The sequence below is a fragment of the Neolamprologus brichardi genome, chromosome 1 (genome assembly GCF_056152115.1).
Source record: "Neolamprologus brichardi isolate AB-2024 chromosome 1, ASM5615211v1, whole genome shotgun sequence".
Classification (NCBI taxonomy): domain Eukaryota; kingdom Metazoa; phylum Chordata; class Actinopteri; order Cichliformes; family Cichlidae; genus Neolamprologus; species Neolamprologus brichardi.
In genome coordinates this window covers 23,160,196-23,172,956 of record NC_142104.1, presented here as the reverse complement: position 1 = coordinate 23,172,956, position 12,761 = coordinate 23,160,196, and the positions used below count along the sequence as shown (strand labels likewise).

The following is a 12,761-nucleotide window of genomic DNA, read 5'->3' as shown; positions in this document are numbered from 1 at the left end:
AAAACAGGCAGTTAAGCATGTTCCTGGCAAAGTGTTAACCATTAATCCACCAAAAGGAGTACAAGTGCTCAGTTTTTCCACCCAATTTAAACTCCTCTCACACCTCTCAGAGGGAGCACACGCATCATTTGGAGAAGGTAAGATGAAACATTTTTGTTTAGAGAATAGAGTTTGTTTATTAATTTTCTTTATTAATTGCATCTTGCTATTGTAATTACTGTCGAGCTACAGTATACCCACAGCTTATCTTTTGTACTTTGGAGGCTTTAATTGCTTGTTAGAGGAGTTTATAAGTGATTGCCATGACCATAATTCAGAGTGATTCTGTACTGCTACACAGCTACAAGATATTTGTCAGGCATTAATGATGAAATACGCTTTGCTTTTAGATTAACCTAAAAAGAAATTTACTTTTGCTTTCCAATCAAGTGTCTTTCTTGTTGTCCACTGTGTGGGCTCAAATGTGGCATTTAGTGGTTTCATAGGTGGTTGTGCATTTGAGTGCACGCTGTTGCTCATTTAAAAATTGCGAAATCCTCTCGTAAGTGGTGCCACTTTAACAAAGTGTTTGTTGTGCTAAGACCAGTTGGTCTGAAATGCTATGATTATACATTTATCCCGTTTGCAGGGGGCACATGGCCGAGAGAGGAGCTACACCAATGCTCATCACAGCTCTCATAGTAAGCAGATTTTTTTGTATTACATTAACCTTTCATACTAAGATAACATTATTGCACGAACACTGTCCTTTAGCTGCTACAGAGACAATATTTTGTTTCACAGTGGGCAGTACTTTATACATCTGCACCATGTGCTGGGACGAATGTTAAAATTGGTGTCCCTGAAAACTACGATGGTATTTTCCCATGGTATCTAACCAAGGTAAGGCACTTAAAACTTCTTGTACTTCTTGCGCTCATTTTTCAAGAAAGCAGATATGTGTTTCTCTAAACTTAACCTTTTTAATCATGGCGATTAGGTAATTATATATCTAAGCAGAAATACAAGCTGATTTGATTTCAAATGCACTTTGGTAAGAATTCTGTGTTGTAAGCGTGACCTTTCACTATTTAAAAGTCAGAAATGCAAAATTTAATCAAGATTTAACATTTAAAATCATCATTCGGTAATCAGTAACATGTTGGAAAAAAAAAACTGATAGAAAAGGAAATTATGCTGCAAACCAAAGCTGGATCTGTGTGTTTTCCTGCACTCATACCTGAAAGTGTATGAACCTGGTAATTGGCATGTTCACAATGCTTGTCAGGTGTCAGCCTCAGTCTCTGCATATAGTCCATCTGGGTGGCAGGCAGGATGTTTAATTCATACTTGTCAGTCAGACCTCCTCTGGGTTATGCAACAGCATAAATGTTGGCATTTTATTGGGCTGGACTGTGGTGTCGTCACGTCTTGTATGAAACATAGGAATATATTTAGGCTTTGATGTCAGTCTGGGTGTCATTTTGACTCACACACAAATAGCCTGTTAATGGCCACAATGGAGCATAATAACCCCACTTTGTGTTATAAATGGAATAGACATAATAATTGCTTCACATTCGTTTAAGGCAAAAACCTTTTCATGAAGTTGCGTTCGTCAGAGAGGGCTAAACTCGCAGATTACTGTAAATACGCAGTTTCAGCGTCTGCTCTAAAGTAGATTTTTCAGACGCTGCTATATTTTTTCTTCAAAGCATCCAGTCCTCGAGTCCTCTTATTAAGCACTGCAACATTGTATGGATTTTTTGTAATCAAGTAATTTCGTCTTTGGGGAAGTTGAATGGCAGGATGCTGGTAAATAGAAATTATAAACCATATTTTACTGTCAATAAAACACTTATAAAAGCTCAAACAAATCAGCCTGTTGGTCCATTCCTGCTTTGGTAATGCCCTTTCACCCACCCAGAACACCTCAAAATAAATCCCAAATGCAGTGAAGGATGACGTGAGAGCTGGGACGGGGTGAGATGGAGGCAGATGATCTGTTGTGGTGGCCCCTGAAGGGAGGTGTCTAAAGAAGGCGAAGAAGAAGTAAAGATGTCCTACTCAGTCTAACTCAAACTCTATCTTATTCAAACATAAGTACACTGTGTGGCTCTCTTGGGGCTATTTTAAGCAGATTAGCATGCTTTTAACTAACAAAGCGAATAAAGAGAGACAAACCGGAGCCTCCAAATGAAGACATCGGATTTAGATTCAACTTTGAGAATTTCGTTTATCTTTTATTCTAGTATTTGAATGTTGTTTTTTTCACAAGAAGCCCAAAGGAATGTTGCTGCTTGTTGGCAAACCACAGCTCTGCTTTCTCATAAGGCATATGGAACAAATGGTGGTCAGCTATTGTGGGAGCTCAATTATTGTCTCTTAGTGAACACGGCAGAGAGTAAAAAAAGCTCAATTTTAACCAACTTGCCAGAAAAGGATAAAACGTGAAGAGCTGATTATCGCTTGCACTTTAATCATGCTGTATTTGTTGCAATGTCATCTAGTTTAAATGCAGGTGCATCTGTGTAGTTGCTTGTAGTGCATGTTCTTTCATTAACCATTAACCAGGATGACAAACTGATTGTTTTCATGCATACTTTTTGTCTTCATCCCCACAGCTTCAAAGCCTGCCATCTAATTATAGTGACCTGGTGGTAACAGGAGATGATGAGGGCATATTTGGAGTCGATGCTCAGTTTCTGTACGCCCTAAAACCACTGGACAGGGAAAAGCAGCCATCTTACTCTCTGCAGGTATAAAAATATTTCTTTTCTGATCATTTCATTTCATTTATTTATTTATTTCACACTTGGTACAAAAAATCAAACAAACCAACCACACTTTTTATCAAAAAGCACTAAACCATGTGTGAAAAGGAGCAGGAAGAAGAAAATATTCTTTCATAGTATCATAGTGCACCGAAAGCAATTTTCAGTCATGTTTCGGCTAATGATTGACTTTCTCCAATGTGCCATACAGATAGTTCACATAGAAAATACTTTTTTATACTCTTGTTCATCATCTTGGTCATAATGATCACGCGCTGTTGTTCAAAGCAGTTTGGGGCTGCTAAACGAGTCGCATGAAAAGGGTGGACGCGGGCTCCAGCATGTGTTACTTACAGAACATGTTTGTGTTCGCGTCACAGGTGTCCTTCAGAACGTCAGTGCATCGTCAGAGCTTCAATGTTGAAGTGTGTGTCATCGACAAGAATGACAACGTGCCTACGTTCATAGAGGAGAGCATGAGAGGCAGCGTGCAGCTCGGGCTTCTCAAGGGTACGAGAACTTTGCACTCAGATGTGAACGTATTACACAGCCAATTTAAGGCTGGGTCACATTCGTCAGTCCTGATTTATGAAATATGCTGAATGTCGTCAACAGTGAAAAAAACATGCCTCATATCTCCGTGGAAACTGCAGTTTAACCTTAACATCAGTATAAATAGATTTAATAATGTTGCAAACAGCATCATTTCAATCACACACACACAAAAAGACTTGGGTTTGGTGATCACATTTATTTGATACAAAGGCCCCAGTGTACTCCATCTGAAGTCCTTTCGATATATACAGGGTCTAGCTCATAGTATTAACTCCATTATGTTTTTATGTATTTCTCATTTAAGAAAACCATGATGGTACATACACCTTTGTGTTGATCAGCTTTCTGTTTGAATTTCCCACAAAGGTCAACTCACTGAAGCTAATTCTGTTACTGTTTTACTTTGTAGGCATTTTGTAGAGTTTTCATCTTTTAACTTTTAAGATTTGCTGTTACACAACCCATGTTTTTGTTCTTTTGCCTTCACATCAGCATGTTTTCTTGGTATAGTTAGGATGGGAATTGAGACATTTTGTCCCACTCTTTAATTCCGTGTCACCCGTATCTCTCAGGAATACCATTCATGCAAGTGGAAGCGCTAGATCGTGACGACCGCAACAGTCCCCACGCTGATCTGCGATTCAGCCTGATGGAACAAACACCCAGGATTCCCTCCAGCCAAATGTTCTCCATCCATGCCATCTCTGGGGAGGTTTCACTCACTGAGGAAGGTCAGTCTCAACCGGCCGCTGAAAGGAAATAGTCAAGATAATTTTGTGGGGAGTTTTTTATCCATAAAGGGAATCTTCAACATATATTTTTCCAACAAATCAGCGTGGAGGGTCACCTAGAGTGCAGCGTTACAATTTAGGTTTGACTTTCTGCAATTTGAGAGGCCAACTCTTTACATTTAATAAAAAATTGCTTTTCTATTTCTTAGGAGCTTATCGTGTAGACAGTTTGTCCTCTTGAATGATGAAATGGCATGCAGTGAATTCTAATGGACCGGATGCTCCTCTACCTCATTCATTCATCCCGTTGCTCCATTCAGCAATGAAATCAGTTGCACTAGCAGTCACACATGCCAAAGCAACAAAAGGAAGCAGCTCTGTGTTGGCATGCTTTGGGTCATGAGCAGCTCTTTTCTTTACTTTCAAAAAAAAAATCCAGATATTGACTATGGCAAACTATTTTTTATATCTCTCTGACAGTGAGCCTCATTATTATCTTCTTCACTGTCACAATGGAATCTAAATTGTAGCCCATGTATGAGCTGCTGTGAGCTCTTTTCTGCAGATATCAACACTGAAACGATGCACTTCAGTCCACCAGTGATTTAGCATCCAAGTGTCCAATAACCTTTAAATATCTAGTGTGTGTAAACGTTTCTAAAACACAATTCTTTTATTTAAATAAGTGATTTAAAGAATCCCATATTAAAATAAAAAAGTAAATTCTCTGTAATATCTCATTTTTTTCCACATGAATGTGCTTAAGTAAAGAAAATCTGTTATTGTTTAAATACGTTGTCTGTAAGAGCACAATACAAACCAAGTAATCCTTTTCCCCCATAAAACAAAACAAAGAATATTGGGAAATATTTTTATTATTGATATTTTCCTGAAAAAGTTGTTAGTGGTCAGTTTCTAATCATAGAGGCAGACATATGTACAGAATCTCTAAAACACTTCTGAGAAACGCAAGTTGAAGTTGTTAAAACAGGATCAAAATGTGAACATAATGAAAAGTCTTGGAAAAGCCTGACATCACAAACAAGCCAGTAATGTATAAATATTTGATACTAAAGTATTGCAATAACATTATTCAGTGATATCGCTTCTAGTCCAGCGGACACACATGCGAGAGATTCCTGTGTGCCAGTGCTATTTCTGTAGCTTTGGAATTGCTCTTCGCTACGGTTTGGCAGGAGCTGGATGACTTTCACACTTGCCGGTCCTTTCTGGCCCATGCTGCTGATGATTTCCACAAGAGGAGCAGCAGTGAAAATTGCCTCCTTGATTTTTGCACCTTCTCTTTAGGCTACCTGGTCACAATTACACTTCAAGTAGGCTGTTTATGTTATTTTGCTTCCATTTAACCAAGAAATTGCAAAAGAAAGGATAGAAGGAGCACTCAGACATGTGAGGACATGTTAATGCTTTGATTATTGGAGTGTCTTTCTGTTATTATGGTGTGTTTGCTTGTTTAGCTGTCAGGACTTTTGCCTTTTTGCACTCTGGAAAGTAAAACATATGTTCCAATAAAGTGCTGTACTGTTATCTTGTAGGCTTTCTTGTATAATTTATGCCTCTGTCACCACCAGGAGCCTCTACTCTGGACCCAGAGATGTGTGGTCGTTACAAGCTCTCAGTGATGGTGAAGGATATGGCTGGGAGGGCGGATGCCTTCTTCTCCGCTGGCATTGTTACTGTTGAGGTGACAGGAAACACCTGGGCATCACCTGACCCTGTACGGCTTCAGGAAAATCTTCCGGGCCCTTACCCCATACCTATCTCACAGGTGAGACAGCAAAACAGTTCAACACAAATGCACCATGTTAGCACTGTATGCATCATCTAAAGTAAAGCCCCTTTTACATGATTAAAAAAACAATTAAATGGTGCGGCATTATTAATGCAGTAAAAAGATGTTATCATGTTGCAATCAAGCAAACGTTGTCACTAGTGTGGTCTGAGTGAAGTGGCCTCACATTGCTTGTTGCTGTTTTTAGTGTTTCCTTCTAAGTGACCAAATACTAAATTATTGAGGCTGTTCAAATGCCATGGATCCTTTCAGGCCACCTCCTGACTGAGTCACTTTAACTCCCATATTTACTCACTCACTGCTGCCCGCCCACAAACCTACCATCACTCTGAGGGGTATTACACAAATCTTACAGCTTTAAGCCAAAATCTAAACTCAAATACACAGAACATATGGAGTGCAATTTTAATCGTATTGTACAGCTTACTACAAATATTTGAATATCTTGTATAATCTAAAGAAAGGTCCAGTTCAATAGAAAGACATTCCTATTATTTTTTGACACATTTTTCTTCTTCTTGCTGCTGTGATGTAACCTTAAAAACTACTGTGTAAGTATTTCTATCCAACTGAGACTTATTGTAAATTGAATATCTTTGAGTTTAACACCTTTAGTTGTCCACAACAAAATATCCAAAGCCATCAGCTTGTACAGAGACATTTGTGATTTCCTGACATTTCTGATTAAATTAAGTAAATACTAATTAAAAAGCAATGAAAGATGAATTGATAAAGAAATCTAAGTGCTGCAGCCTCACAAAGGAGTGTTGAAATCAAAAGTAAACTTTGATGATTGCATGAAGATATGAGTACGATTTCACATCTGAAACTTGAAATACCATGGAAAATATTTGATTGCCATCTTTTCTTCAAAAAAAGCCAACAAGCCCACAGAGCCAGTCCCTTTTTCACACTGGATTAACTCCAAAAAGCATCTTGTGGTATCTATGTAATTTCTATTTATAGGTTGGTGTCTGAGCCTGGTCTTTTCTAACCCTTTGCTTTTTATAATGTTGCCATATCTACTACATGTCTATAAATAACTCAATAATGTAACACATGGAAAAAAAATCTGCTAGCAGTGGTAGTTACCCTTTGTCAGGAAATCTTTTAAATCTACACCTGCATTTTAAAAAGAAAACTAATCTTAGTTATTCACTTCCGAGAACTGTGGAAACAATGGGGTCTGCAGAGCTGAATATAAGGCTCAATCAAATTGTGAGAATCGCTTTGGCCAGCAGGTACACCGCAATACCTCCCCCTCCTCTGGTTTTCTCCCACCTCCCCCTCACACTCGCCCTCAGTCTCTCTTCTCTCCTGTTCCAACGTCCCCTGCCACCCACAGAAAACGTGTGGATTCACAAGCGTGGGCTGATTTGATTTCTTTTTTGTCATATTTTCAAAAGCCAGTTCAAATCAGCTGCAAAGTCTACAGTTTTATCTTAAAGGTTTAGTAGTTATTTATAATGTAATACTCCTGCCCGGTGACCTTTTTATTATTTAATATCAACACATAGCATCTGTGTCTCTATATGTAAACAAGGCTGTCTGGAAATCTCTCAATGAGCAGATTTCCTGTGTGTTTCTCTTTTAATTTCTAATGAAAAATGTGATAGTAGAGTGTGAAATGAGACCTCTTGTTCCTTTACTGAATCATCTACGTGAACACTAACTAAAATCACACAAAACCGGATTAGGTTAACACGGTGTTTAGTTGGGGGAAGCCTTATTTCGCCCACGCGGTGTTCTAATACTGCTCTGCTCAGTAGGTGGTGGGACTAACTGCTGTTATGACACACACATAGAGAATCGTGTCCAAGAACCCACTCTATACATCCCACCTCCCCTACTGTCTCAGATAAATGAAGCAGTCATGTCGGCATCTACTCAAATGTGACAAATCTTGTGTTTTACATGCTGACACCGTCCTTGGTGTGACAGATGCCGAAATCAACCTGCTGCTTAGCATGCGTTCTGCCATTGTCCTTCCCTGGGTAATAGTCAGTTATAAAAGTAAGTGTTGACTGGTGTTGTGATTAAATTTTCTGAGTCTGCAATCAGATCAAACCAAGCTTCAACTGGATATTAAAATATGCAATCCAGACATATATCAATTCGATTGCATCACCGGGGCTATGGGGATTGATTTTAATTTGTTATCTATTGCATGTTTTTCATTGCCTAAAAACTTAGATTGTGTAATGCAACCACTGAAACTACTTGAACTCAGGACTGCAATCTATTGAGACTCAAGTGGGAGTGAGGGCCCCAGTAGCTGCGAATGAATCAAAGCTCTTAAATACTTCGAACTGTTAGCGTTCACACTCGCATGAAATTTCAGTATTTATTGTGGAATTAGTTTGAGCCCCACTCGAACTCTGTCATGGCCTCATGATCAGTGAGTAATATTACAGATGATACTTGTACTTGTGGTGCCTCATCAAACATTAGTCATTAGAAACCTGATTGTGTTAAGAATAGCTCTGATTACAATACATTTAATGTATTGTAATCAGAGCTTTTTAAATAACTTTTCTCCAATTGACAATTGAATGAACTGCAGCACACCTTGTGCTACCACCTCAGTATCACATATCAGAGAAGGCTATCAGCAGGGTGGGGAGTGTCCATGCTCCCTCAGGTGTTCATGATAAAATTTAGCTCAAAGTAGGCAAAATGCAAGGTGGTTGGGTGCCCATGTCAGTATTGTAAAGTGATGGCTTTAGTGTTGTAAAAATAACAAAAATAGCGGGCATTACGGGCATAGAATGGTGTAACTTTACATACCACCACAATCTTGTGTAATCTTGTAAAACTGTGAAGAAATTGAACAAATGAAGAACAAATGTCATGCAAGTGTCAGACCTGAAAAGACTATCTACAGTAGATGAACAGTATCTGGAAGTCATGTTCTTGAGAAATAGGGAAAAAATCAGTAGAGATGTAACACAGGCCCTGAAAGAGGTATCTGGCTCTGCAGCTGCTCCAGCTATAGTTCACTGAAGCCTTACCAGAAATTGTCCACACATGGGCCAGCACAGGACCACCAGTGTCTGTGCAACTGGCCTTGTGCTGGCCCATGTGTGGGCCACCCCTGGCAAACTAGGTCTGGGCCACCAAAGGGCCGTCATTCTTTGCGGTATGTGGGCCACGTGTAATTTGTGTGCAGCCACGGGCCAGTTGTAGACACACTGCTGTCCCTGTTCAGGCCCAGAACAGTTTCAGCTCTGGCCCAGGTGTCAGCCTAATGTGTACCTTAATCAAGCCATGTAATAACAACATGTGCCAGAACATGCAAAACAGTGCAAAAGTAACATAACTCTGTTCAGACAGTGAATGGACTGATTCTTATATAGTGCTTTTCTAGTCTCCCATAAAAAGTGCTCTATAAAACATGCCACAGTCACACACTTTCTCTTAACTGAGTGCTTCCTAACTACATTCATACACATTCACACTCTTGACATACAGACTGAAGGAGCCAGGGATCGATCCACTAACCTTCCAATCTGTAGGTGACCTGCTCTACCTCCTGAGCTACAGCCACCCAGTGGTAAACATAAGTGAACCGTCACTAGGTTTTGGATAAAGTGTACACTCACAAACCTGTCAAACCTGCATTTGAAACGTTAGCTACTATAGCAGTATAGTATTGCAACATGGCATTTGGGTCTTCTAACTAAAACAAGAAAATAGGAACATAAATAGAGCCATCATTGCCAGACCTGGCGCACATCTGGTTGACATACACTCTGCCAGCTTGATGCCCAGATCCGGGCCAGACCTGTTTTCTATGGGCCTGGAGCACATAAACCAAACCACAATCGAGCCAGATATGGCATGCCATCACATAAACAGTGCCATCTATGCCAGGCCTGGTCCATATCTGGATGACATCCGTCTTATCGTACCAGAAGTCAGCCAGCAGTGCCGGCTTGATACCAGATCCAGGCCAGACGTGGTTGCTATGTGGGAAGGTGGCCGTACCAAATATTGATTCATAGCTTGGTTTTGCATTATTTACTGAATTTCAATGTTTGCACATTTCAAGAAATCACTGCAACTATTTTCCATTTTTGTATATAAAACATCAAGGAATGAGGGGTGTCTCAAGACTTTTGCACAACACTTATCTTCTGTCAGCTTATTAAATAATGAGAAACTAGCTTCAGCTTTATTATTATAACATTGCCTGATTTGGGAGGTTTACTTGACGTTATTCAAGTGATGATTAGCATCATGCCCCAAGTGCTGCCAAGAGGCGCACAGCCACTCTTGACCAAGCTCAAACACAAGCTATCACAGAGACAGCACGTGCTTGGAAAAATGAAACATGGATGGAGGCGAAACAGATGATTTCATAGATGATTTGTATATAACTCTATACAAAAGAGTCAGTGCTCATCAATCACATGTCTTTAAAGTTGCAAGGTCTCAAAGCACACAATAACACTGAAAGGTGGCCAGCTGTGTGAAGTGGCTTTGTGTATACAGAAGCATTGCATATGGGCAGTTATATCCAAAACAAGGGACGAGTGTGTGACAGTGAGTTGAGGAGATGCACATGCCCTGGGTTTGCATCAGCTGTGATACAACTGTCCTTGTTGGGTGCTGTTTGATTGCTACTAGGGCCCTTTCAGCCCATCTGCACAGCCCTCTGTTAGGGGGTTGTAAAGCAGAGTGGAAAATCCCCTTCAGCCTTCATCGTTAGTTTTGGCTAGGCTCTCTGTTCCCCATCAGTGTCAGCGCATTTAACTGGCTCCTTATCATGTAAACAAATGGTAGCTTAACTTGGTATTTATACATCTTACACGCTCGGTCGCAAAGCTTTCTATGTTTACAGTTTTCCGCTCAATTTTCCTGCTGCGCCCAGATAAGAAACCATATTCACATTTAATTCACTTGCAGATATGTAAAACTGAATACTCATAAAATGTTTGTATACATTTGTCTGTGCTAATTTAGGTCAAATGGAGTGGCAGTCAGGCAGAGTATGGTCTGGAGGGGGAGTTTCCAGAGATGCTCTTCACCATCAGCAGAGAAGGAGTCATTTATCTCAATGCCCCGCTGGACAGAGAGACACAAGACCAGGTCTGTACTATGAGCCAAACATCTCCAGCACCTCATAATAAATGACATTTCACGATTAGAGTCAAAAATGTCTGAATTAATTCCTCTATTGAAGATTGAGCCCTTTATTTCAATTTCTGAACCCACAGTACATGAAAACTTTGATATCAAAGATGATGTGTGTTTGTCAGCTGATGTGTTTATAAAGATTGCCCTGATTTAAAAACTCTTCATACAGGTGCATGTGATTTATATTTAAACTAGCAGGATGATGTGATTCATTCACACGTATTTTCACCATCTGATGACAAAATTATTAATTCAAAAGCCGAACAATGAGAAGTGACAGGCTTATTGTCCCTAAAAGGGTTCTCGTGTTGTTCATTGGAAGAAAATCCCTGTTTTTAATTAACTCTCCTATTACTTACAACTTAATGGCTTTTTTATTGTAGGAACCCTGGTACACATTACTTCAGCAAAGCTGAGCACTGAGTCACAGCCTAATTACAAACCAAAACCTGAAAAGTGCTCTATTCATTAAACATATTCTGCCTGTGACAAGAAGATTGTTGTATAATGGCTTTAGAGATCGCGGATCTGAAAGTCTTCATTGCAAATCTGTCTCACTTTAGATCAAAGGAAAGATCATCCTTTGTATCAGGATTACAAATTAAAGTCCATGTGTTTGCATTTTGCTCTGAAGCTTTGCAGACAACCTAAACTCCTGTGAGCTTTGAATGACTCAGTGAGCAGAATATTCTGGCACAGATGCACCAAAGAAAAGCACAGAAAGACTGAGCTACAATTGGGTGATGTGATTATTGTTAAAACGCAGTGTTCTAGCACATTACCCTGTCTTTTTCTTCACTGTCCTTTCAGTGGAAGTTTGAAAACAATAGTGGAAGTTTAAACTGGTGTCTCATGGGTTTAATACGGTCTGTCATAAACAGGAAGCTCAAACCGATATGATGACTTCCCCTTATATTTATTCAAGACTTTTTTACTTGTTTTTTAAGGTTATATATATTAAAGTATTTACGGAAAACCAACAAGGCTTTGAAAAAACGTAAAATGTTGTTTGGTGTACTGCTACCACTGGTAAAATAAGTTAGAACAGATACATTTGTATATTTGATTTTAAGAGCTGTGAAAAGTGCTTAAGAACCACAAAATGCCAGAAGACTCTAAATCTGAATACAGCTTTGCGCTAGTATTAAATAGTAAATAGTATTTTCTTCATTTTTGTCACTAAGTTGTTGAAATCTATTCTACATACTTTTATACATACCAAATACCATTCAGGAATTGCAGTGTGCAGTTTTTTTTATCAGTGTGTGCAAAAATATGGGAATTTGCACAAATGCTGAACATCTAATATTTTATTTAGCCAACACTTAAGACATTTTTGAATGGATCTGTCCCAAATTCCATATTCTGGTTCATTTTGATGATAAGAAAGATCAGTGAAAATTTCAGGTTTTTGTCTTTAAAAGTTTTTGAGATATTCGTGTTCAAACATTGTTTCCAAAACGGTCTGAAAGTGAAAGAATTTTTCAAAAAAAACAAAAAGCTATTTGAATGAGAATCAGAATCATCTTTTATTTGTGAACACAGACATTGAATGTGTCTCCAGTTCCCTTTGCTTTCTTCAAGCAAAAAAAAAAAATTCATAGCACTCATTGTATATGTTCACTGGACCATAACATTTTTACACAAATCTGAAATGGTTGAGCAGGAAATGTGCAAAAATTGGGTGATATGAGATGAGACAGAAACTAGGAAACTAGAATCTCAACAAAATCCGTGAGTATAACCAGGATCAAAAAGTAAATGTTTACT

At 39.0% G+C, this 12,761-nt stretch overlaps 1 protein-coding gene across 1 annotated transcript in view; it reads left to right on the top strand.

Moving 5' to 3' along the window:
* The first annotated feature begins 106 nt into the window (after positions 1-106).
* The window catches only part of cdh16 (cadherin 16, KSP-cadherin), a 30,131-nt gene continuing 17,476 nt past the window's right edge, over positions 107-12,761 (top strand). The window contains exons 1-8 of the mRNA XM_006780309.3: positions 107-137; positions 629-680; positions 784-882; positions 2,604-2,738; positions 3,134-3,263; positions 3,881-4,039; positions 5,632-5,828; positions 10,818-10,943. Of these exons, the coding sequence (XP_006780372.1) occupies positions 636-680; positions 784-882; positions 2,604-2,738; positions 3,134-3,263; positions 3,881-4,039; positions 5,632-5,828; positions 10,818-10,943 (891 nt within the window). The 5' untranslated portion in view covers positions 107-137; positions 629-635. The remainder of the gene's footprint in view (positions 138-628; positions 681-783; positions 883-2,603; positions 2,739-3,133; positions 3,264-3,880; positions 4,040-5,631; positions 5,829-10,817; positions 10,944-12,761) is intronic.